This window comes from Fusarium vanettenii (assembly GCF_000151355.1).
Source record: "Fusarium vanettenii 77-13-4 chromosome 9 genomic scaffold NECHAsca_6_chr9_2_0, whole genome shotgun sequence".
NCBI classification, from domain to species: Eukaryota; Fungi; Ascomycota; class Sordariomycetes; order Hypocreales; family Nectriaceae; genus Fusarium; species Fusarium vanettenii.
The window spans coordinates 1-25,169 of NW_003315877.1; the positions used below are offsets into that span (position 1 = coordinate 1).

Genomic DNA, 25,169 nt, shown 5'->3' on the forward strand with positions numbered 1-25,169 from the left:
ATAATAATAATTATAATTATTATAAAAGAAAATATAAAAGAAATAATAATATATTAATAATATATTATAAAGAGTTATTAAAACTTAAAATTATTAAAAGATAGTTATATTTAGAGGTCTTTAATATTAAATAAAGAAATAAAATAATTAGCTAAATAAGCTTAAGGGATTAAGCTCCTTAGAGAGGGGGTAATTATAAAAGTATTTAAGTTATATTAGTTATTACTAATAAGTTAATAAATCCTTAGATAAATAAAAGGGCCTTAGGCTATATAAAACTCTTCTTACTAAAGGCTTATAAAGGCTTTAATAAATTAAAGTTATATTAATATATAAAACCTACTCTTTTATTTCTAATATTATCCTAATTATGCCTATTAGGCCTATACCTTTATAAATATTTTTAATATTAAATAAAAAGATAAAATAATTAATTAAATAAGCATAAGGGATTAAGCTCTTTAAAGAGGGTATAATTATAAAAGTATTTAAGTTATATTAGTTATTACTAATAGGTTAGGGAATCCTTAGATTATTATATAGGCCTTAGGCTATATAAAACTCTTCTTATAGAAGGCTTATAAAAGCTTTAATAAATTAAAATTATATTTATATATTAAATTTACCTTTTTATCTCTAGTATTATCTTAATTATACCTATTAGGCCTATACTTTTATATATATTATATTAATTTTATAAGAAAATATATAAGATCTCTTTTTTTTTAAAAAAAACCTTAAAAAGATTATATAGGAATTTTACGCTTTTTATTATATAATTTAATATATTTTATTTCTTTTATACATTATAAAGCTTATAGACCTCTTTAATAAGGTTATTTTAATTATATAAAAAGGCTTATTAATAAGTATTAGCTATATTAGTTTAATTATTTAATTAAATGTCTTTATAAAAAGTAATTATTATAATTTTCTTTTTATACTTAATTAATTATAGTTATTAGTTATAATTAAGCCTCTTTTTATAAGAATAATAAAAGTAATTTATATTTCTTTAAGTAATTAAAAATTATAAAGATAATTAAAAGGTTAACAGTAAAGGGGAGAATTATTATAAAAAGAGGATATTAATCTCTTTAATTAATTTAAGATATAATCTCTTTATTATAAATAGAGCTATTATTAAAGGTATTATTAATTATATAAATAAACCTTATTAATTTAAGCCTATTAAGATCCTAGGCTTTAAGTATAAAGCTTTTATTATTAAACCTATTAAGATTTTAATAAAGATATTTTAATTTCTTTTTTAAGTAAAATAAAATCTAATAATAATAATTAAAAAGTTAAAAGTAAGTTATAAAGTTATTTAATAACGAGAGATTAGGCGAAATAATAATATTTTACTTCTTATATACTTAAAAAATAAATCTTTAGGGCTTATATATATAATTAATAATAGTTATTTATATTAATAATATTACTTATTTTAATTATATAAAAGGCTATATTAATAAGTATTAATAATACTAGTTTAATTATTAGGTTAAAGGACTTTATAAAAAGGTATTATAATTTCTTAAGATTTATTTAATTATTATTATTAAGTAAAAAGATATACTTAATAATAATAAATAAGATAAATAAAATATTATAAGGCTAAGAGATATTAATTAAAAGATATTAAGAATTAATAAAGGTAAAAACTTATATAAGTATAATTAATATAATTAAGGTTATTAATTTATATATATTTATATATATTTATATCATTAATAAGACATATATTAAAAAAGAAAATTATAATAAAAATACTATAAGTAAAAAAAAATATATATATATCTATAATAAAAAGAAAAATTTAGCCCTAAGAGGAGGGGTATTATTATAGGCGAGCTTATTAAGATAGTTATTTCTTTTAGGAAAAACTACAGCTAGGTAAGCCCTAAGCTAAGACTAGATTTATGACGAGAGGATATTTCCTAAGGGATAAACCGGTCATATGGGTTTATATTGGCACTAAATTATATTATATTATCTTAAAGGGTAATATAATATTATATCTAGTAATATACTTAAGGGTATTAAGTATAATTAAGTTATATTAATAGCTAAGGTAGCTATTATATAAGAAAGTATAATATATATATTTTATATATTATCTACCCTTTGAGTCGAATATAGTTAAGTCGAGTTAAGTTATTAGCGTTTAACTTATATAATTAAGAGAAGTTAAACTAATTTTATTTAACTTATATATCTTCTTTCCCTATGATTAGCTAATATAATAGGGTTAGTTTCCTGCCCGGCGTTACCGCCCTCGACTATGTCATGGCTATGATAAGATTATAAATATTATAAAAATATTATAATAAGGCTATAGCTAGTTATGTTTTTTCTTAGTCTTAGATATTTAATTAATTAATTTAACCTTCTTATATAAACCCGGTTTTAACTTTAATACTACTAGGCTTAATTAAATAATCTCCTTATAGGTTTAAAAAGAGAAGGCTAGTTTTTTATAAAGTATAATATAATCCCTAAGAGTTTTATTAATATATACTTACTCTTAGTTTCTTTTTATTAATTATTATATTTTAATATTATAAAATTATAATAGAAAAAATAAAAATAAAAAATAAAAAATTAATACCTAAGAATAAAAGTTTAAGTTTTTTTTTCTAAAAAAAGGATATATTTTAAAGTTTTTAAGAAGGTAATAAATTACAGAGAGCTATTTTTACTCTTATTAAAAGGATATATAATAAGGGCTCTTTTCTTATATTTTAATTAATATAAATTATAATACCTTTATACTAACTAATAATTCTTTTAAGAGTTAGATAGAGACATTACATAGTGTCCTGTAACCTGATTGGTCGCGTATAGGCCGCCCTGTGAGCCGCTCGGTTATAAGCCTGCTTTTTATATTACTTCCTTTTCTAGAAAATAAGGCTCTTTATTATCCTCTTTCATATGCTCAAGATAGTGCAAAATAACTGTTTGTAACAGGTATGAGCCCGGAAATTATCGGGTTATAAGTGAAAGAAGAATTATATTGGACGCGTAATCTTGCTGAGGTAGTGCACTAGTTTCATTGCAAGAGCTACCGCAATATGTTACAAAGGTGCTGGGGAAATCTTGGGAGTTGCCAAAATAGGTATCATTCAGCGCTCGTGCTTTGGTGCGCGGGTTTCCAATCCATCAGACCAAGGTTCAGCCAATGGCATGCTTATATGTGAGCCACGACTAAGCTGATCGCCATATGAGAGAGTATGAGATGGAACTGCCCCCCTGTAGGGCTGAAAGTTATTTCCTCCCCACCAGCTTGCGTCAGGCATTGGCTGCATGGGCCACTGATGGTACAAATACGACATGCCACCATCTCAGACAAGGCGTAGATTGCAGCTCATCCACCAACCCTTTCACCATGGCCGGAGCCCCGCGCAGCCGAGGCTGCAACAACTGCCGGAAGATAAAAAAACGAGTGAGAGACATTGGGCACATTGCTTTGCTCATGGGTGCTAACAGGTACGCAAGTGTGATCAAGCTAAACCCAGCTGTGGCAGATGCACTCGCCTCCTACTTACTTGCGCGGGAAGCGGGACTCAGCGTTGGACCTTTATACAGCAGAGTTTCGGTCGCAACGTGCAGCATTTGACGGCAAGTCCAAGACCAAGTCCCAGTAACGAAACCACGAGAACCGCTTCACACCTCGTTTCTCTTCTCGAGATTCAAGATGTCAGATACAACTTGCGGCACTTTGGTGGCCCGTATTGCATTGAGCTTCTCCACCTTCTGGGCACCAACACGGCGCTGGACGCATCTATATCTGCCTTTATTGCTTCATACCGTGCGACTCAGTGCAATCAGTCTCGAGTGGAAGCTCTCACGCGATATGGGACTGCAATGAAACTCTTGAGGACATCCCTGAATGACGCCGATCAGTCCATACTCCAAAAGATCTTTACCGTGATTAATGTCTCTCTTTGTCAGGTGAGTAAAAGAGATTCGTCTGGGTGTGACATGGCTAACTAATGATCTGGCTCGTAGCAATGGATCAATCTGACACAACAAGAGACCTCAACACACCGCGAAATACTGGCATATCTTCTCGAGGCTTCAGTGGTTCGTCAGAGGCTCAAAGATATTAGGCCAGAGTTTATAAATGGACTCTGCCAAATCACTGTAAGTAATTCTCGGGATCAAGCCTCGACAAGGGATAGCCTGACCTTTGAAACCTCAGACATGGGAGAGTATGGTTAATCCTAGGGTCAAACTGGGCCCCTGGTTTTGGGAAGCTCTCCGTGCATGTAACCACCTCCACCCGCACGTACGCCAACAAGATGACGTGCCCAGTAGCGAGATAGTAGTTCATGCTACTGCATCTCTATGTCTCCGTGAGCCAGAACAAAACTTAGCTCATCTCAGAGAGATCTATAAGCTCATTCAGCACGACAAACTCAAGGTGCACCGCATCATTGAACGGTGGAGTGCCGAGACCGATATGGACACGATGCTCCGCGTTTCCAGCCAGTTCGGCTACCGGTTTGGCTATGGGCTACTGCTATCTCTTGGGCCAAGGATAAACCGCTGTCTCCGCAGATTCGACAAAGACCCGGCCTTGGTTGTAGAATCGTACGAGTTCTGTGACCAGGCAATAGTCTTGGGAAGACAATGCCTTAGAATACGACCTTTTGGGGCTGGGTTTGTCCCCACCTATCTGAAGAGTGTCTGGGCGTCAACTCCTGATAAGTACCGCTATCCTGAGCTGCAAAGGTTAATGGAGGAGTATGAGAAGGATTTCCGAGGAGTGGGATATGTCCAGCAGGCTGAGTGGATAAGAACTCAGTTTGATATATTAGAAGGAGCGCCTATAGAATAATAGTAAGTCTTTAAAGTTTAATTTAAGAAATACTTAATTAGATAAAATTCTTTATTAAAAGTACTATTAACTTAACTTAATTATTTTATTTAATAATTATTAAGCTAAATTTAATATATTAGGGATCTTTATAACTAGAGTATAAAATCATTTATTTAAGATATATTACTAGTTTATTTAAAATATAGTTCAATTACTAAGACTTAGTATACAAATTAGCCTATGTATCTATACTAATATAACCCTTTTCTTCCCTTGTTCTAAACTGCACTGCTCTGCAAAGGTGATAGAGAGTATTAACTACAGGCATACCCACGCCATGCTCCCGAGCGGCCCTGCACGCTTCACCGAGAATAACTTCGTGCTCGATGTAATTCCCTTTCTGGACATCTTGCTGCATGCTTGGCATAACAAAGGACCTGACCGAGTCGCCATCGATGGCCGATTCTATGTCATCTTCAGTCAGCATGGCATTAGCCACTGCGAGAGCAGCGACCTGGATCTCGCGCATGGCAGGCATGATGAGCCCTTGAACGATGCTGGGCCCGTCGAGCATGGCAGTCAATCTCAACCGTCCGGTATCGAGGCTGGTCAGGGCGCAAATTGGGTTGAAGACTGCGTTGGTAAGAAGCTTTCGCCACCGAACTGCCTGGGCGTCGGGGTGAAAAGACGTCCTGACATTCCCAGATGCCTCATAGAGACGCACAAACTCCCGAGCCTTCTGGTGCTGCTTCTCCGAGTCCATGGATGGATTGATAAAGGCACTGATGGTCGAGACGTCTGGCTCATTGTGAATAATGTGGCCAGGACTTGTCTCTTGGACGCCGCAGAAGCTGACTCCAGAAAGACAGACGTTATCGGGGAACGCTTCAAGAAACGGCTTCTCAATCCCCAGGCCATTCTGAACTAGAACGACTGTGGTGACGCCGGGCGTGACGGCATGTCGGATCATGGTCTCAAGCCTCTGCCCGACATCTGGGATATTCTTTGTACAACAGATGACCCAGTCAAACACAGGACCTGCCTCGACCTTTGGCACTTCTCGGAGGATGCCGCCCAGAGGGCGCCAAGCATCGTGTTGTCCATGATCGCACGAGGTGACTGTGAAGCCTTTTTCTCGCACAATATCGTAGTTTGAGCGTAGGACGAAGGTGACGGCGACGTGTCCACCAGACTCGAGATTAAATCCGGTCAATGTTCCCACGCCTCCGCCGCCAATGAGCAATGCCCGAGAGCGTTGTGGCATTTTCGAGCCAGGAAGTCAGCTGCTCAAGTTCCGGGGGAAGTCTTGCTCGACTTGAATTCTGTGTCGGCCAACAAGGCGAGGGTTGTGCAAGACAGTGAAGGGTGAGACGTAGAGACTTATCCGGATCTCGGACTAGGATGAGATAGCTGAAGCGATATTTTAATGAGCCAACGCACAAGATATTAATTTTTCCGGCTATTATCTCGAGTAATGGCATGGCCGAGAGATGGCGTCGGAATCTCCGACTCCCCACTCTCTTCCATGTCAACCCATCTCCGACCCGTCCCCATTACCGGAATTTCCATTCTTGTCATTGATATCTTTCCACCAGAAGGCTGTGAATCATCGTACTAGCTAATATCAACCATCACTGGCAATGGCTCAGCTCACCACCATCTCCATTGGCGAGCTTAGCCGCCATTTCCAAGACGACAATGGATGGATGGCCTTGAACGGTGTTATCTGGGATTTTTCCAACTTTGCGGATAAGCACCCTAGCGGCCGCGACATTATCCAACAACATCTCGGCAAGGATGGAAGCCAGGCGTACAATGAAATCCATAGTTCTGGCATGGTTCTGCGATATCTGGGAGAAGAGCGAAAAGTTGGCGTCATGATGGAGCAGGTTGAACACGACGTTTCCAAGAAATCAACCGATAAAACGGCAAACATGCCCGGATTGTCTTCCCTCACGCACCTCTCACAGTTTGAGCAAGTCGCCAAACACACTCTCAGCGAGAAAGCGTGGGTATATATCTTCTCAGCCACCGAGGACGGCATTTCCCATGCGGCCAATACAGCATACCACCAACGTGTCATATTTCGTCCCAAAGTGCTGAGAGGAGTCGGACAAGTTGATATCAGCACCTCCTTCTTGGGCCAGCAACTGTCCTGTCCGATACTCGTCGCCCCAACTTCATCCATCAAGCTCACTCATCCCGATAGCGAAGGAGCCATGGCAAGGGCCTCACAGGTCAGCGGGGTCCCTCCAATCATCCCCTCTATGGGATCCTATTCGGTAGCCGAGGTTATCGAATCTCTTGAGCCTTCATACCCTTTCTTCATGCAGCTCTATATCCACCGCAATCGCGCAGAGACGAGACGCCTGCTAGACGATGCTTGTCGGCTCGGGGCAAAAGCTATCATCGTCACGGTGGATCTTCCAGTGCTAAGCAAGAGAGAAACATCTACGAGCGCATCCTTGGGTGGCGAGAGAGCTCGGGACAAATCAACCGTGGCCCCTCAGCAGGCACCGACACCGGCCAACACCATCATCGATGCGGATCTCAACTGGCAAGACATCAAATGGATCAGAGACACGACCAACCTCCCCGTCCTGATCAAAGGGGTTCAATCAGCCGAGGACGCCAAGCAAGGGTTGGCCATCGGCTGCGCTGGCATCTACTTATCCAACCATGGAGGCAGAGCTTTGGACGCTGCCCCGCCAGCCACTCTTGTGCTTCTGGAGATCCAAAAGACGTGTCCGGAAATCTTGAAGCAGATGGAGGTTGTCGTCGACGGTGGGTTCCGCCGAGGTTCCGAAGTGTTGAAGGCTATATGCCTCGGAGCTACTGTGGTGTGCCTCGGGCGTCCTTTCTTGTATGCACTTGCATATGGCGAGGAAGGGGCGATTCGTGCCTTTGACAGCAAGTCTTAACCCATCCCTTGAGTTTCTGATAGTTCTTGCTAACGTTTTCGCTTACAGTCCTGAAGGAAGAGTTGAAGACGGCAATGCAGTTGCTTGGTGTCGTGAACCTGAAGCAGGCCGATTTGGGCTACTTGAACACCAGCAGGCTGGAAAGGCTGCTGCCGTTGCCTGTGACAGACGGAGCGGGGCTTAGCAGGCTATGATGTTGTTCCCTTTACTGTGTCGGCGGTGATAATACGGCTGATAGAAATACTAAGTGTTAAATAGTATTGGTTTGATATCGTTGTGTTGACGAATGCTATTTGCTGCTATAGCTGATATTCTCCCTGGAGAAAGAAGGTAATGGATATTCTGGAAAGAAATCTTGAGATTTTAGGCACGGCCCTTTTTATCAGGATGGAGGAGTTCCATATAAATGAGAAGGGATGTGCCCAGCCTCACATCCAAGTTGGAGATACAATGAGGAAGAGCAAGAAGTCAAAGGCAATCAACATATGCATCGAACGCTGCAATTGGTTCTACAGACATCAAAGTCTATATTTGACCCCAGAACTTCATGTTGGCATACAGCCCGTATACAACCCAAAAGATGATCCACTCTCATTAGCGACTTGGAAGATCTCAACAACAGATATATGAACGTGCCCTGTCTACTCCATCGTCGAGAGTCCAATATGCTCCCCAATATGCTTCGCATTGATACTCCAAAGACCGGGCGACCCCTTGGGATACTGGCTGCGGAAGCCCAAGAACTTTTGAAGACGCAGGGGCATCTTCCTGACCATCTCGAGATCCAGCGTCAGGGCATATGCTTCTTCCTGAGTGAAGCAATTGGTCACGGCAACAACAGAGACGACTCGGCGAAAAAAGTCGCTTGTAGAGTTTCGGCCTCCGCCGTGGACGATGCGCCCTCCGATCATCATCATGTCACCAGCCTTCAGGGGACACGTCTGGGTGAGATCTTCACTGCCCAAGTTGTGATCATCCGCCGAGTAGGGCCAGAGGTGGCTTCCGGGGATAGCACGCGTGGCCCCGTTCTCCTCGGTGGTGTCGGTGGTGGCCATGAGGAAGTTGAGCATGGTCTCTGGAGCAGTGGGGGGCATGTCAAAGTTTGGCCACCAGTTGCCAAAGTCACGATGCAGTGGCTGCTTTGGGTTCCCAGGACCAATCTCCATCATCTGCGCGGCGCTGAGCCAGTAGCCGCCGGTCTTCTTGGTGAGGATCTCTTCGCAGATGTCGTGCATGAGGTTGTCATTGATGATTTCCTCCCTCCACGTCTTGCTCAGGGTGATGAGGTTGGTCAGGCGTCGAGTTGCAACGCCAAAGAATTCCCTTGCTTCGTCCGGGACGCCGTTGAGCAACCCGGCGGGAGTCAGCTTTTTCAGCGGCTCGTCGAGGTCAGTATTCAGCCGATCGACCTGGTCGCTGCTCAGGAACTGCTCGACGATGATGGCGCCATCCTGAGCGAAGATGGAGGCAATTTCGGCCACGGGCGTGTCTCTTGGAACACGCCTCACAGGGCCTGTGGGCTTCAGGCTCTGGGCGGGAGCAGTGCTGGAGGTGACAGTCATGGTCTGCATGATGAGGGATGGGACTAGTTCAATCGAGTGATTGCATAAGATGATTTACTTTAGCAGTGATGGTTTGCACAGGAAAACAACCTATTCATATGTATCTGTGCTAGTCACACTTGGTTAGACGGGATTCGGTGCTGGGCATAAGCATTGAAGCTTGCGCCGGAACCTCCGAAGCAGCAACTCTCGGACCCACCGAGATAGTCTCGGTCCCGTCTCCGAGCCTCGGAGGCTCCGATTACGACTCTCACTGAAAGTTGGATAAGCCTGATGGAGGATGTGATGGCTGATAGCGGATCTACTAAGCACCTTTCGGCTTGCTTAGATGCGTGGCTGTGATGCTGCAAGGCTTCCACACCTATCTGGATCAGTTAGTCTATTCGGAATCTCTAGGCGAACAGGGTAACTGGACGCATAGCGTTGCGATTCGTTGGGACAGCACGCAGCTAGGTATGGCTCTTCTACTGCAAGCAGCAGAAGGTTAGGAAAAGTCCCGCTGTGTTGGCATTGGGATATGATGCTATGATGTGTTGAAAAGGTGATCATTGTAATAGTTCAAGGCTCCCATCTTCGAGAACCTTGTCACTGGGGATAGATTCTTTCCTTTATGGTGAGGGAGGATGCAGGCGACCACCCCAAATATAACCTTCAGGCATGCAATTCGCGTACACCCAGGAGATTTCATGGAAGAAACCTTGGCGACGGCATCATGAAGTTCACAAAGCTATCCCTCAATTTTACGAGAAGCTCCAACCGGGCGAAGGCAGCGCTCATCTCTATGAAGGCCAGCGGGAGAACTCAAGTTGATAAACCAGTGCCAAGTAAGTAAGATATTCATCGAGGAACTCGGTACTTCTGAATAAACTCGCAGTCATATTGGTAGATTGGATCTTGTTCCCTTCCAGAATTTCATAAACGCAATACTCTTGTTTTAGGCCTTGGATGGAATTACCGGCAAGGGAGGTATACTGACGAGATTGCAATTCGTCAGCGTTAGTACAAGTTGAGTTCCCATTCGAGCTGGCAACTGTTTTCAGAGTTGATAATTGCTTTCAGCGCTAGCTTTCGCTATACAAAAAAAGGAGAAAGGGATCCTCTATTGGGTACTTTATTTAGGGTTGGGACAGGCCAGATGTAGGCCAGCCTCGGAGAACAATTAGCAAGTCAAGTGGGTGACGAGGCACCTTGACAACCAAAGTTTAGCCAGGGCTACATCTATAACCAACATATCTATCAAAGACCTCTATACTCAATAGAAAACCTGTCTAGGCTAGGTTAACTATGCCATGCTCGTCCTCAACCTCGAACTCCAAGATATCAACTTCCAAGGGGCCCGGCTTGTTGGAGCCAGCATCTGGGCGGCTTGCGTACACACCCACCCACAGGTTCTCATGCCTGCTATCTCCCGTCAAGGCCCAGTAGATCACACGAACAGGAATCTTTGTCTCCTCCCCGTCAGGTCTCTTTGACCAGCATTATGACGAGACGGAAGTCATATTTGACGGCCTCCAGAGTGAAGCCCTGCTCGACCTCACCTTCATCGAGGAGCAAGGCGCTAAAGTCGAGCGACCCATTATTAGCCACGAATGCCCCAAGTGGCGTGCCGTTGATGTTTTCAATTCCCGCTTTGACATAGTGAGGGGCTGTGTCCTCGGTGCCCGGGTTAGCAGCATCCGGAGAGGGCAGCTCAGGAGACGGCCAGGTAAAGAGGAAGCCGGCCTGATCCCAGTTTTCGGCATAGCCGTTTGGGCATTTGAAAGTAAGTCGTGCGCGGCGAAAGGATGAGGTAGGCATGGAGACACGCAGCACTGGTGAAGAGAATCGAATTGCGGATTCTGAGGGATCGCTGCTTTCTCGTGATATGTCGGTTTTTGCTTTTGCTGAGAGCTTCAGCGGCTTGGAGGCTGAGGCACCGTTGATACTGACGAGAAGGTTCTGACGATCCATGATGGGGTCGATAAGAGAAAAATTTGAGGTGAGATGTTGTTTCTAATCTAAATCTCTAGCAAAATATTTATACAAGTATTTTCCAAATGATATGACCTTCGGGAACCGTCACGGCCATGCTCCGAGAAAAGTGCCAGCCATTGCGTAGGTAGAACCAGCATGGCGCTTGTTCGGAACTTCCGTTGTCCAAATCATAATCCACCTGCCCGTTCAGTTAGAAGAGAGATAGGTCCTTCTTCGTACGAATCGAGATAGACCAGATGCATGCCATGATCGTTCTCCAGGGCGTCACATCAGGGCACTTGAGGTTGCATTGCATTCGATCTGACCAAGAATGCAAATCTCATCTAAATAATCGAGCTTCCATATCTTCATCATGTATGGTCTCTTCAAACATATAGGACCTGACTCAAAATGGCATTTATAATCATTCAAATCTATTCTCGACCATTCGTACACCACGCAGCTCTTATGAGAACCTGCAATACCAACCTGGGCGGCAATAGAGGCAGACAGGGAAGAAGAATCCATATTAATCACCTTCAAGACCAACCAACCACCGCATCTTTAACTAAGCCAAGGCCGAGAGAGGGTTGGATCCATCTTATTACCGGACATCCCCTCTTACACCCCGTAGGGTTAGGGTTACCTTGGCTAGTTCATCATGTCCTCCCCCGCAATCTGAGATACGAGTCAGCCAAGATAAGGCAGTTATCAATTGTGCAACAAGGGCCAGCGGGGGGGTGTTGATGGCAGATCCTCGAATCCCAGTAAAAGAGATAGATACCATGGGCTGGAGTCGGAGTTTCCGAGAGCCTGAATCTCAAACTAAACCACCACTAGCTAGCTACGCGACAAGGCCACCGAGTGAAACTATGTGATAAAAGCTCTTGCCCCATCCTGACAGGATCGACTTCAGGATTTCTCTCATCGACTTGCCCACGATCCAAGCTCAACTGCAAGCCATGTCACCTCCGTCTCCTACGCCCTCTAGGCCGTTGCCGCCAACCTCCCCACCGGGATCCCTCGAGGATACCAAACTGGGGGACGGCGCCGCTCTTGATCGAGCAGCCCTCATCGCCGAAGCCTCCATCTCGCCTGAGGGTTCAACCCAGAAGCGACGCTACTATGGCCTCGCCATCATCTGCCTGCTCAACCTCGTCTTGACTTGGGCGTGGCTCTCGTACGCCATGGTCAACACGTACGCCCAGGAATGGTTCGAGGTCGGGCCTCAGTCCATCAATTGGTTCTCCACTGTCTACGGTCTCGCCTTCATCCCGTTTCCTCTATCCGGATGGTTCATTCATAGATTTGGACTTCGAACTAGCATCATCACCGGTTCCATCGTCACGGTGGTCGGCAATTGGGTACGATACGCGGGCACGGCCAAGGTATCCTTCGCCGGCGCCATGGTTGGCCAGACGCTCGTAGGAGTAGCGCAGATATTCATCCTTCCAATCTCTTCGGCCTACTCGGAACTGTGGTTTCATCGTCACCATCGCACAACCCCTACGACGGTGGGTTCCATCAGTCCGACCTTGGGATCCATGATTGGCTCGTTGGCCACGCCGTATCTCGCAAAGAAGGCTTCGGAGCTGCCTCAGTCGATCCTCATTGTGGCCGTCATCTCAACAGTCGTCGCCATTGGAGCCCTCTTTGTCCCAGGAAAACCCTCATCAGTGCAGACCACCCAACCCGACGTGTCGGAGAGTCCATCACGAACGCATTTATCCAAGAACCACCTCCTCATGATGATCAAGAGTCCCGAATTCTACATGGTTGCCGTGCCTTTCATTGTCGGACTTGCCATCTTCAACTGCTGGGCGAGTCTGTTGCTGCTGTACCTAGTGCCCTATGGGTTCCCCATCGAAGACACGGGACTCCTCACGGGGCTGTAGACCGGCATTGGAATGATCGTCTCTCTTGTTGTGGCGCCTGTTGTTGACAAGTGGCGCGCACATATACCCACCCTCAAGGTGCTCACCGTCATTCAAGTTACACTATACGTTGCTTTTGTCTTTGTCCCACCATCGCGCAGCAGAGGCTTTGCCTTTGCTGTTGCCATCCTCATGGGCGTTGCTGGAACTACCGCTCTTTCTCTGAGTCTTGAGACACTGGCCGAGATTCTCTACCCTGTTCCTCCCGAGTTCACTTCAACCGCTTGTTGGTGTATAGGAAACGTGCTGGGAGCGGTATGGTTATTCGCCTTTGCAGCGGGCATGAATGAGAATGGAGATCCTCCTGGAGAAATGTCGAGGACTCTATATGCGCAAGCTGCTCCATCCTCTATTCATCCACTCTACTTAGGAAAAAAGAACCATCTAACTCGATACCATGTCCCGATGAGTAGACGGTTCAGGTATTGAGGTGCACCAGGACATGACGATACAGCCCGCTTGGATTTCATTTCCGATGCCTCCATCGTATCGACTAGGCCATTAAATATCCATCAACGCTCGAAGTCTATTCCTCTTGGCCTTGCGCGCTGAGCGAATGTTGGGTGCAACCAACTCAGACCCGTGAGGCACACCCGAATACACGTGCAGCTCAAGAGGTTGGTTGGTGGTGTCTGTTGTTCTGGTTCAAAGTACAGGCTTTGGAAGATGCTCTGGTCAGTCGAGCTATGTCGAAGGGCTGCACAAAGAGAATTAGAGCAGGAGGTTGGAGACAGCTGGACAGACGCCTAAGATCTACATACCAGGTATCCCAAGGGGCGTGAATCGGCCTCGAAATGAGCTTTGTAGGTTGTTGAGAGACGTAGGAAGCGAAAGCTTGGCCAATTTGGTGGGTTTGGCTTCAGGCAAGTCGCACTTGTTCGACCTCTTTTGGCCCATGCGGTCTTTGGTGGATAGAGACAGCTCCAATGCTGAAGGCGAAAAAGGCGAATTAGCCATTCCAGCTGAGTTATGTTGGTTGTTCGACTTGCGGCTTGAGGCAAAAGGCAACTTTTAGATAGGTACTTGGCATTCAATCTTGGGAACAGGGATGACGAGGTGCTGACAGGGACAATTACAAGGGTCATGCTCCATTCCCCAGGCACTAGACCTCTTGAAGGGCGATGTTCCTGGGGATTATGAGACCCTGGATTCAAGACTGGCTGTAGCAGACGGATTCTCCGAGATCAGGTCAGGCCGGTCGGACGGAACTTCCGGCTTGTTGCCAAGGGCCAAGCGACATTGACGACAAGCGACGATTCGATGCCTTGGATAAGGACGATAACAATTTCGTCTCTTTGCAAGAGTCTAAGTATCAACTAGAACTACTTGAGCTGGGCCAAGACTGAATCTACTCTCTGTTTGCTGCTAGAAGGTGGTAAAGTAAATGGTAAAGCTTGTCCCAATTTTGGAGTGGAGAGGGATGGGCACTGGATTCCATCACAATACACACATGATTTCCGTGTCTACAGAGTTAAGGGAGGAATATTTATCGTGTTTATACTAGATCAAAACTTTTCTGTTGTTTGAGAAGAATGTGCACAGGATTGTCTGGGTGCTTGCCCAATGGCATCGTTTAAGACGATATGTAGTCGTTCACTAGGTTCTATCGGCATGCGAGCTATGTAATCATCGCCACTCTCGGGTTGATCACGGCGATGTGTCACCTTAGAAAGCCTCCGCTATGAACGGAAATTCCGAAAAGCGCCTATAGCGGGGCCATTGAGGCCGAGGGTGTCGCGAGGGAGATGTGGACGAACTTGAACGAACCCGCTATATCACCTCTGTCTGATCCTTCGTCACATCACATAGGTAGATAACACACAAGCTTGTGCCTGCCACTATCGAGAATCACAGCTCTCTTCTCCCGGGGTGCAATCTTTCAGACGTAAGACGCTGGCCTGAGTGTGTTTGTTTGCGTAATAATGATAGCTGATAGCCCTAGTGTGCAATAAACATGTCGCCATCGGCCGATCCAGTCACCGAGTGCACTCTCGTTCAAAACAAGATGCAAAAGACCGTGCATAAAGCAGCGCCAGATGACAAAACTCCGCTGCAGGCTCTCTCTCACGGACCCAATGGCCTGTCCCTTCCAGGTGTACCTCGCTTTGTGAGCTTCTCCGAGCACCGAACCTGGATACGAGAGCATCTGGCGGCTGTCTTCCGCCATTGGAGCCGTGAGGATTACGTCGAAGGCATCTCAGGCCACATCTCGGTCCGCGATCCAGAGTTTCCCGACGCCTACTGGTTCAACCCTTACGGAGTTCACTTTGGCGTTATCAAGGCGAGTGACCTGGTGCTGGTCAACGTAGATGGCAAAGTCATCGGAGGGAACGAGCAGTGGCCAGTCGTCAACGCGGCCGGGTTCTTGATACACACTGCCGTTCACAAGGCCAGACCTGATGCAGCTGCCGTGTGCCATTGTCACAGCATTCACGGCAACGCGTGGTCAGTGTTCGGCCGCCGCCTCGAAATGCTGACACAGGATACCTGCAAGTTTTACGGCCAAGCTCAGGCTGTGTACGACAACCACGGTGGAGTTGTTCTCGGCCCAGAGGAGGGGGAAAGGATCGCCGAGTCGTTGGGCCCGAATGGAAAGGGCCTCACTCTGCGAAATCACGGGTTACTTACAGTCGGCCAGACGGTTGACGAGGCTGCTTTTCTTCTGACGTCCATGGAGAGGAGTTGCAAGGTTCAGCTGCTTGCCGAGGCAGCTGCCGCCAATGGACTACCCAAGCAGGTCATTTCGGACGAGGAGGCCAAGTTCAACTACGAGGCGGAGAGCGATGCTGACTTGTGCTATGCCGAGTTTCAGGCATACTATAATTTGGAGGACTGCCCACCCACCCCCCTTGCTTCTCTAGGCCCAGAGACTGACGCATAGGTAGCTACCCGGGCATTGCTTGTGACATTCCGGCTCACATCTATCAATTTACCTGGGCTCCAAACCCAACCTGGGGCGAGTTGTGAGTTGTCCTTGGCCCTCGCTGTCACCCCACAAGAGCTGACACCCTCTTCCTAGCTATGCGTCCGGTCCAGAGATTCTACGCTACTTTCAAGACACGGCCAAGAAGTTCGACTTGGAAAAGTATGCCAATCTCAAGCATTGTGTGACAAGGGCGGAATGGAACGAAGACGACGGCACTTGGAAGTTGGAGATCCTCAACGAGGAGACCAAACAGACCATGACAGATTACTGCCACTTCCTCATCAATGGATCGGGCTTCTTGAAGTAAGACTCCGTCTCTGGTCGTTTTAGCAGTCATACTAAGGTTTTTCTCGGCCACTGGACCTTTCCAAACATCCCAGGTCTGCACTCATTCAAGGGACCTCTGATGCATACGGCCAACTGGGACAATGATGTGCCGTTGGATACCAAGAAAATCGGTCTCATTGGCAACGGATCCTCTGGAATCCAGCTCCTGACAGCTATCCAACCTCGTAAGGGCGCCATTTATCTCATAATGAACCCTATTTCAGTACTGATTAGCTATCTCAAGTCGCGAAACACCTCACCACATTCATCCGCTCGCCGACGTGGATCACCACTGTCTATCTACAAGACTACGCTGGCCCTGGCGGTTCGAACTTTGAATGTCGGTTGCTTCCCCTTTGGAAGGGAGTATCTTTACTGACCATATACAGACACACCCGAGCAGATCGAGGAGTACAAGAAGAACCCGGATGAGTACCTGAGTTATAGAAAGGCAATGGAGTCTAACATGAGCGGGAGCTTCGATATTGTAAGCGTATATCAACGTCCCCTGACATTTACCATAACTAACTGCAATATGAAGTCGCTCAAGAATAGCGATTTTCAACAGATGGCGCGCCAATATCTCACGGAGCAGATGAAAAAGCGTTTTGGAGAGGGCCATCCGCTTTCACAGAACCTGATTCCTGATTTTTCAGTTGGGTGCAGGTACAGTCCCAATGACTCTAGAATCTGACCTTGGCTCACTCGTTTCTCAGGCGTCTCACCCCAGGAACTGGATATCTAGAGGCTCTGACACAATCTAATGTCACGGTCGAACGTACTCCAATAGTACGGGTCGTTCCCGAAGGTATCGAGCTCGAAAACGGCGAGTTAGTAGAGCTTGATGTACTCGCATGCGCGACCGGCTTCGACGTATCCTGGGCCCCTCGCTTTCCCATCATCGGCCGAAAGGGTATCAACCTGCAGGAAGAGTGGTCCAAGACAAGGGCTTCAGCGTACATGGCGCTGGCCGTGCCCAACTTTCCCAACTACACTCGTGCGTACCTCTCTGCAGTGTCTCTCTTAGAATATGTTACTCATTGCATCATATTCTTCCTCGGCCCTGGCGGGCCTCTATCCCACGGATCAGCTCTTCCAAGCATCGAGCACCAGACAAAGTACATCGCACGACTGCTCTACAAGATGCAGATTGAGGGTTACAAGGCAGCAGCGCCTTCCCAAGCAGCTACACAAGAGTTCATCAGCCACATGCACAAGTTCAACGAGCGCACTGTCTGGAGCGGGGACTGCAACTCGTGGTTCAAAGGCGGTACGTCTTCCATCGCAGAAACAAGTTTGCATATGTTGACTTTTACGTTAGGGGTCAAGGAAAACAAGCCCCTTTGCCATGCGGGGAGCCGTACTCACTGGTTCCACATGCTAACAGAGCCCCGGTGGGAAGATTGGGAATGGGAGCGCCTGTCGGAGAATAGGTTCTCATACCTTGGCAACGGATGGACGACTTGGGAGAAGACAGGACAAGATCTTAGCTATTACCTAGATGACCCAGATTCAGGATATGAAAGCAGTAGGTATTAAGGTAAAGGATAGATTAGAAATATCATAAGATAGGGTAAGTATTTATATATATAAAAATTTAAATCGTATATAGCTTCTATATCTAGCTAATAATTATTTATATAAATAGCATTGCTTATGTTTTTTATTTCAACCTATCCCAGAACTTGGCTACCGCGACTCCTACCTCTCTTGCTCGGTCCCTCACAACGCCATGTCCGACCTGGGGGACCACAATCACATTAGAAAGGCCATGATCGCTCAATTGCTGCTCAGAGCACAAGCCATCCAGCTCGCCCAGGACCGCCAGTGCCGGGATCCCAGTGCCTACGGCCTTGGTAAACTCAGCATGCTTGTCCATAACCCCACCGTCTCTCACGATGGCAACAACAGAAGCGGTATGCCCAAGATGCTTGCGCATCTGCCACTCCTTGACGGCTTCGGCAACAACCTCTCCCTTCTCAACACGCTTCTCCCAGTCCGCCGGCACAGTCAACTCGCCGCCTTCAAGCCATTCGACCACCCACTTCCTTGCTGCGGCTTCGTCGCCCCCGCGTAAGTAGCCCTGCTCCTCAGCTGAGAAATCGGCAAAGCGAAGCAGACCAGCTGGAGCAACAAGAGTGAAACTCTGCACTCGCGATGGTCGCGATGCAACGTATCCAGCAGTAAGTGCGCCGCCAAAGGAATACCCCACAAGATGGGCTGAAGGCCACTCCAACTGGTCAAGTAGATCATCAATCAATTGGTGAAACAGTCCTGCTTCGTGTGGGATAATAGGTGTATCGCTCAGACCGTGACCCCAAAGATCGACAAGCACGAGGTGTGCGTTTGGGAATGATGTATGGAGTTCCCGTGCGAGTGGCAGCATGCCAAGAGCCGGGGTCTGCACGCCATGAATAAGAAGCACACGGCTAGGCGTGCTTGGATCACCGCCGGGCGACAAGGGAAGTAACTCGTAGTATGCAGCTTTTCCGGCAGCCGTGTTGAGAAACTTGGCGGGTGGGAGAAGTGCACCAAAAGTCTTGGTGAAGATTTCCTCAGTTGGGCCGGAGATTGGTGATTGCGGTGATGCAGCAGCCCCTCCAGGGCGTGGGAGAACGAGTTGGTCTGCGTTGAAGGACATGTTTGTACGAGTGTTGCTGATCGGGGTACGTAGTACAGTACAAATGAAATTGAGACTGCATGTGGTGTGTGTGAGTGTCAGATATGCTGTCAAACAAAGGGCGCATGCTTATTCCCGCTAATCGAATAAGGGCTGTTCAGGGGTTGCCAAAGATAAGAGACTCTCTGGCCAATGGGAGTACACCCCTGCGGATGTGTACGGTCGACCATAACAACGCTCTCTCGGCACAACCGCATGGACAAAATAGTCCAACCGTGCCAAGTGCAATCTACCTTGGTTGATAAAGAAAGGTTTTTTTAATTATGTTTCACTTTTATTCAGGCGCATGTCAATAATGCAGCCCTTTCTCTTTTCAGTCAGGCGTCTGTCTCAAGACCCATGAATGGCAACGCCAAAGAGGCGAAACACAAGATACGTTCGTTACGACTCTTCCCCATCTACAATCTACCTATGCAACCAGGAGTATTCAATTCTCGTAAGTTGTATTGTCAAAAGTTGCATCACAGCGGACAGTTCCTCAGCTTCCGCCCATATACCGCCAGTACATGTTTGGTCCGTTATCTCGAGCCAATTGTGCAGGGCCAAAAGCCGGTCGGCGATTCATCCTAACTAAGGCTCTTACTAAATCATCAAGGCTATCGTTAGAGAGAACACACCGCTTTTTAGCCAGGCCATCCCGTCAATGATGGAGGTTGTTTTGTGTTTGTTTAAAGTGACAGGACAGAGTGGGGTGGAGTTTCCATGGTTTGAGCGCTGAGGCACCCAATTGTGGGATTTAAAACAAGTAAAAAGAGACTTGGTATGTCAACCTTGTTCACAGTATTATTGTCATGGGAACTATAAGGCCAGTATTATATTCAAAATTATCATTTGTACTCTTGCGCCTCTCTGTCAGTGTGGATAAACCGCAGCCCAGTTAGCTCTCGACAAGTCTTGTTTATGTCATGGGCTTCATCCACTGCTAGTGAAGGACTTATATAGAGCGATCTTCGGGCTCAGTTAACCCATCGAGGGCCAGGCTGCAACTATAATAAAGAATAGATCTTCAACATATCATAACATCATAACCCGATGTTAACACAGTGGCCTATTTAAACTTCTGCTGTTCAGAAGAGTCATACCTAGCCATATCGTCATGAAAGGTCTAGCCTCTCATGGGTGTTTTGGCTGCTCTAACCTCCGATCGAACTCATCATTGAGCACGAGTTTCCTCTTCTCGGGAGAATTACTTCACCAACGAGGACGGGATTTCTCTCCCACCAGCGCTCCTATTCGAGGATGTAACCGTGACTCTAGATACGTGGCCAAGGGTTGGGGTTGTCTTCGCCTACAGCCTTCCCTGTACAGCAAGAATCAAGTATCTAGTTTACTGAGAATCTGAGCAATGCGTGTGTATGTCCCTTTCGGGGAGTTTGTAGTGCTTTGTGATTTCCAATATTTGGTCGAATTAGCCTTTTGATGCACTTCGCTCGAAGAATCATTGGCACATTCCACTTCTTCAGAGCTATCACGACTTTCTGCCATATCCTCATTTATAGACACAGCCCAAAGAAAGATGAAGGCCAAAGCCTCTATCTACAGAAGCGAGTGTTGGCCGATATGCACATCATGCCAGGTAGGGATGCCCACGTGTTTCCTCCAACTGCCCAAGCCCAGAAGTGGTCCATGAATGAATATGCTACCAAATTCTCCATGATATCCCAAGCAACATCCATACTTGTCAATGAAAGAGAGATTCCAGCCCCAGGGTGAACAAAAAACTTCAGCATGGTGCAGAATCCGGAGTGCGAGTCGTAGCCATCCGGCGCATTAGGCGACATATATCCCATTTGCGCTGGCCGCCTTTCTCAAAACATTCATCCCCTAGGGTCAGCCACCCTTCTGACATTCGTTTCACATTTTCAAGTTTTTAGTGATAGTTGGGGTTCTGCGGAGCAGCATTGTAAGGCTGGCCTGTGGGTGAATGTGTTGACCAGCCTTGCATCGAGACTGGGCTCTGAGTTGAGGTCGGAGCAACTGAAGAACCTCGCCAGTCAGACTGGGTTGGTGAGGCTGGCGAGACGAGGCCAGTGTGTTCGCTCATTGGCGGTACTGAGGACACGGGAGTCTGGTGCTGCATAGGCGGTGGTACAGGCGCTGGTTGGTTCGGAGGAGTTTGGTTCTTCTTGTTGCGTCGAAGCAGCCAAATGGCACCCAATACAATCAGCGAAAGGGCGACGAAGCCGCCAATAGAGCCGCCAACTATAGCTCCGATATTGGGACCGTCACTTTTCCCATCTTCGGTTTCCACAGGCTTCTCACTGGTGACCCTGCCCGGATCAATAGTGATAGTTGTGGTTATATCGTCAGATTCAGTGGGTGTCTCTGTCTCGGTTTCGGACTCCTCTGGTTCCTCAGTTGAAGATGTAGAGGTTGAGGAGGAAGTCGGAGTCTCGGCAGCATCCCCAGCAACTGTTAATGTTGTGAAACGCCGCCCTCTTTGGCCATCGTAGGTGAATGACACCTCCTGGGCCCTCGACAGGCTTGCAGTTGCGCATCTATAGTCCTTGACTCCATCTTCGTAGGAGTACACTGCGCAGTACGCTGATGATCGTTCGGTGCTGTAATTACTCCAGTCAGTACGAGCATGGCATCGATCAAGCCAGGGGTCTTACCAAAGCAGGTAGAAAGAATTGCTTTGGCAAACATCGTTACAGAGCTCCGTGTTGAGCGCTTGTTCCCGATTGTAGCAAGTAATATGTGCGGCTGATCCACACATGATTCTAGTAATGTGCGCAAGCTCCCAGCTACACTTCTCGCCATTGGCGCACTTAATGGCATTGCCTGGAGAGCCAGATAGGAAACCGCATGTCTCGTCGGGGCTGCTGACAACTGTGTAGGTGTATACCGAAGAGGTTTCTTGACGCTTGCCCAGGTGAAGAAGCTGCTTCTGAAGCTTCTCCAGCTCGTGCATCTCAGGCATTAGCGTCGGCGCTGGTTGATAGAGGTATCCGGCATCGCGTCGCTCCGTTGGCTCCGAGATGGCCATGGCGGCCGCCGAAACGGCCATGGCACCGAGGGCCAACGCTTGGAAATGCCGGTACATGACAAGAGGCTAGGACTCGAGGAGATCAAGGCGCAAGAGCTCGGGAGGTCTCGACAATGGCAATTGGGGCGGGGTACAGCATTTTCATACTCCCAGCCTCAAAGACTCACAACCACGCAGCCCGCTAGCAAGGGTCAATGAAGGTTGGGGGTTGATTGGCGCCAAGCGATGGGCGTTCTGGTAAGGCAGCTTCTGATTGACGATGCTGCTGCGTTAGACAACACATGACTCCTCGAGTGGCTTGCATGGGCTGAATCCCTAGGTCCCCTCGCTTCGCTAGGGAATGCGCCAAAGCCATTGTAACTCTCAGCCCGGCTATCTTCAAAATCAGGCTGTGCAACTGCTCACAGTAATAGGGCGTACGCTACACAAAGTTTGTAGCTCATCACCAGTTGCACAACGTGATCGATCGCGACGTACACACACAGCGTAGCACACGCCCAACATCCTGCAGCTTCAGCTCTTCTTGGCCTCCCTTGGCAAGTTGGGCTGAGCTGCCGGGTTCTGCACCCGGGCTGCAAGGAAGACCCTAGCATCAGGGTCTAGAGCTCAAGGACAAGGGTGTGCTACCCCTGCCTACCATTCAGAAGCCTCAGTCGATGTGATTGGTCTTCACACAAGCGGTTGTTTCAAGGCGGTAAAGTTCGCCTAGATCCCGGTCTTCGGCAATCAATTCTCCTCGGGGACAAGTACCACAAAGTAGCAGCATCTTTTTCCCTCAGCATGCAGGCCCTCGCTGTTAGCATAGCACAGGGCTGTGCAAACCACCTGGAGGAAATCCAAAAACTCCACCAATCATCCACAAGCATCAACTCATTGTGAGAGAGAACCAAATGCCCTAATTGTTTTGGATCATGCCATTGTAACGCTATCAGAAATAATCCATGGTGGTAGGAAATGCGCGAAAACCCAAGCAAGTGGTGGAGAATATCTCGCGGGTGGCGGAGGCAATATGGATCCAGGGCCCAATGGTAAGCAGTAGCTAACACTATCAACTACAAAACATAGAGGTATACTAAGATAGACTTTGCTTTCGATACCTATACCGTTGCCTTGAGCTGTTCAGAAATCTCGAAAGTAGATATCCACATAAAAAAGCCTGACTTGGCTCGAAATCACCATGTATGAAAACTACTCCAGCAAGCAGCACAATAAGTAGTACCTCAACCGCTCTCATTCAGTCCACCAATACAAACGATCCCCCATTGTCGACTTCCACGATATTGGGTCTTTCTTTCTTAGCGGAATCGGGGTCGACCTTCTGCTCTTCCTCCAGCATCCAGCTCACAGTTCTGTGGGTATCTTGAGTCCAAGAGAGATACATGAAAATGCCACCATAAAGCAACTTGGAATGATGACTCAGAATCCAATACTTGACTCCTCCAATCTTTCGGTAGAGTTCGAGTCCTCCCTTGGCCCCGAGTGTAGTCTGACGCCCAAATGTGTAGCTTTCTTTGAGCCCATGGAGCATGGCTAGCATCTTTGTCTTGGGCTCCGCATTGCGGAAGGCTTCCAGAGATCCTTCGAAGCGAGTTCCATGCGGTGAGGTCAAAATAACTTCGTGAACCTCACCCTCATCGTTGGTGGTATGTGTCCATACGATAGCAAGAGAAAAATTGAGGACCGCGAAGCCCGGAAGACGGATTGGTGTTAGCCACACAGGCAGAGGCTTACCAGGGTGAAGCTCTGGGGTGCGCCATGACTGAACCAGCGGTTGCAGGTCTTGAATAACCTTGATCGTCTCGAAGTGGCCCCAAGGTCTGACAATATTGGCGGCTTCAGGTGTGGCTATAACAGGGATGTCTTTGGAGAATGTTCTAAGCGTCGCTTCGTGAACATGGTCCAGGAGGTAAAATGAGAGTAAAATGGCATCTATTCCACCGCTATCTGACTCCTCTGTCGATGCCTTTGCCGATGCATCGCCTGATTGAGGGAGATGGATGGCAGCCGCATCTTCGATCTCTCGAACGACACCCTTAACAGCTTCAACATCAAGGATTCCGGGGCTGGAGCTTAGTGTGATGTTGATCATCCACCATCCAAGCATACTAGTTGGCCCTTCGAGCCATGGTTCGAACACGACGTGGTAAAAGACCTTCCCTGCTGCCGCCCGCTCGGCCTCGGGCCTTGGGAAGGACATCAGCCAACTGTTGTCCCCATTCAAGGATGTCAACACTGGCCGAGGCTGCTTCTCAGCAGACGACAGCTGAGTCTGAAGCACTCCACGACGTCTTTCACTCATAGTAGCGTAGTAGGGGCTAGTCGTGTGTGAATGAGATGAAGAAAAGTGAGGAAGCGTCAGCTCCGGCACGCGTCATAGACAGCGGCATGGGGATTAAGTACTTGGGGGCATCTACCCGAGACACTAGTTGGTTTATCCATCTTACGCTCAACCACAACCAGCTCAATGCGCCGCTCCCAAGCCAAGTCTCACGCAAATGCTAAATGTACCCTGTTGAAGCTAGTGTGGCTTCCGATGATACGTGGGCGTCGTCGATCAGGATGGCGTGAATGTTGAATACCGAAAACTCCATTGGTAAGGACATCGGCCAAGCTTCCCTCTTGCTGGTGCTTTGACGGATCACCTCTGCCGAGAACCCTTCTGGGCCTGATGTAAGCGAACCGTGCTACCATTACGGTCAGTTATTCTGCATTATCTGAGTACTCACTGTGGCCGGAGCCGATGGTCACAGAGTCTGGGCGTCTGACTAAGACCTGAACTCTATCAGACGTAAATAGAGCTCGCAAAAGCATGTCCCTTTCCACTTTAGTCTGCGATACATGTAGAATGGATAATGACTTCAAATTGAACAATTTCGCATATAGGCTAAATCCCGAAGAAAACCACGGAACAAACGAGAGTGCGTTACATCATGATCTAAATGAATTCATGGAGATTGATTGACGCGGCAGGCGTCTGTTCCTGGATCTCGTACTTCTTCCGGCAGACCTCCTACGGCAGCATCACTAGTTCTCTCCAGGTACACACTTC

The 25,169-nt window shown here is 47.0% G+C and overlaps 10 protein-coding genes across 10 annotated transcripts; 4 read left to right on the top strand and 6 right to left on the bottom strand.

Annotated features, from left to right (window-relative positions):
- Positions 1–5,066: 5,066 nt before the first annotated feature.
- On the bottom strand, positions 5,067–6,092 carry NECHADRAFT_96043 (uncharacterized protein; the record flags this gene model as incomplete). The annotated part of the gene is made up of 1 exon (XM_003050262.1): positions 5,067–6,092. The coding sequence occupies one exon, from the start codon at positions 6,090–6,092 to the stop codon at positions 5,067–5,069; it is 1,026 nt and encodes a 341-aa protein (XP_003050308.1).
- Positions 6,093–6,468: 376 nt separating this feature from the next.
- On the top strand, positions 6,469–7,943 carry NECHADRAFT_48632 (uncharacterized protein; the record flags this gene model as incomplete). The annotated part of the gene is made up of 2 exons (XM_003049890.1): positions 6,469–7,726; positions 7,798–7,943. The coding sequence occupies 2 exons, from the start codon at positions 6,469–6,471 to the stop codon at positions 7,941–7,943; spliced, it is 1,404 nt and encodes a 467-aa protein (XP_003049936.1).
- A 447-nt stretch (positions 7,944–8,390) lies between these two features.
- Positions 8,391–9,320, bottom strand: NECHADRAFT_84540 (uncharacterized protein; the record flags this gene model as incomplete). The annotated part of the gene is made up of 1 exon (XM_003050263.1): positions 8,391–9,320. The coding sequence occupies one exon, from the start codon at positions 9,318–9,320 to the stop codon at positions 8,391–8,393; it is 930 nt and encodes a 309-aa protein (XP_003050309.1).
- Positions 9,321–10,769: 1,449 nt separating this feature from the next.
- NECHADRAFT_84541 (uncharacterized protein) lies at positions 10,770–11,261 on the bottom strand (the record flags this gene model as incomplete). The annotated part of the gene is made up of 1 exon (XM_003050264.1): positions 10,770–11,261. One exon carries the CDS (start codon positions 11,259–11,261, stop codon positions 10,770–10,772), a length of 492 nt encoding a protein of 163 aa, XP_003050310.1.
- A 965-nt stretch (positions 11,262–12,226) lies between these two features.
- On the top strand, positions 12,227–13,159 carry NECHADRAFT_84542 (uncharacterized protein; the record flags this gene model as incomplete). Its single annotated transcript, XM_003049891.1, has 1 exon — positions 12,227–13,159. The coding sequence occupies one exon, from the start codon at positions 12,227–12,229 to the stop codon at positions 13,157–13,159; it is 933 nt and encodes a 310-aa protein (XP_003049937.1).
- Positions 13,160–15,203: 2,044 nt separating this feature from the next.
- On the top strand, positions 15,204–16,079 carry NECHADRAFT_48627 (uncharacterized protein; the record flags this gene model as incomplete). The annotated part of the gene is made up of 1 exon (XM_003049892.1): positions 15,204–16,079. One exon carries the CDS (start codon positions 15,204–15,206, stop codon positions 16,077–16,079), a length of 876 nt encoding a protein of 291 aa, XP_003049938.1.
- Positions 16,080–16,084: 5 nt separating this feature from the next.
- NECHADRAFT_48557 (uncharacterized protein) lies at positions 16,085–17,990 on the top strand (the record flags this gene model as incomplete). The annotated part of the gene is made up of 7 exons (XM_003049893.1): positions 16,085–16,161; positions 16,218–16,427; positions 16,458–16,636; positions 16,696–16,791; positions 16,841–16,938; positions 16,993–17,117; positions 17,168–17,990. Coding segments are annotated over 7 exons (1,608 nt in total), but the record flags the coding sequence as incomplete, so codon positions are not given.
- A 31-nt stretch (positions 17,991–18,021) lies between these two features.
- Positions 18,022–19,131, bottom strand: NECHADRAFT_71598 (uncharacterized protein). Its single transcript, XM_003050265.1, has one exon. The coding sequence runs from the start codon at positions 19,090–19,092 to the stop codon at positions 18,115–18,117; it is 978 nt and encodes a 325-aa protein (XP_003050311.1). The 5' UTR covers positions 19,093–19,131; the 3' UTR covers positions 18,022–18,114.
- A 1,870-nt stretch (positions 19,132–21,001) lies between these two features.
- Positions 21,002–22,120, bottom strand: NECHADRAFT_84544 (uncharacterized protein; the record flags this gene model as incomplete). The annotated part of the gene is made up of 2 exons (XM_003050266.1): positions 21,002–21,692; positions 21,747–22,120. 2 exons carry the CDS (start codon positions 22,118–22,120, stop codon positions 21,002–21,004), a joined length of 1,065 nt encoding a protein of 354 aa, XP_003050312.1.
- Positions 22,121–23,354: 1,234 nt separating this feature from the next.
- On the bottom strand, positions 23,355–24,419 carry NECHADRAFT_96046 (uncharacterized protein; the record flags this gene model as incomplete). Its single annotated transcript, XM_003050267.1, has 1 exon — positions 23,355–24,419. The coding sequence occupies one exon, from the start codon at positions 24,417–24,419 to the stop codon at positions 23,355–23,357; it is 1,065 nt and encodes a 354-aa protein (XP_003050313.1).
- Between the last annotated feature and the right edge of the window lie 750 nt (positions 24,420–25,169).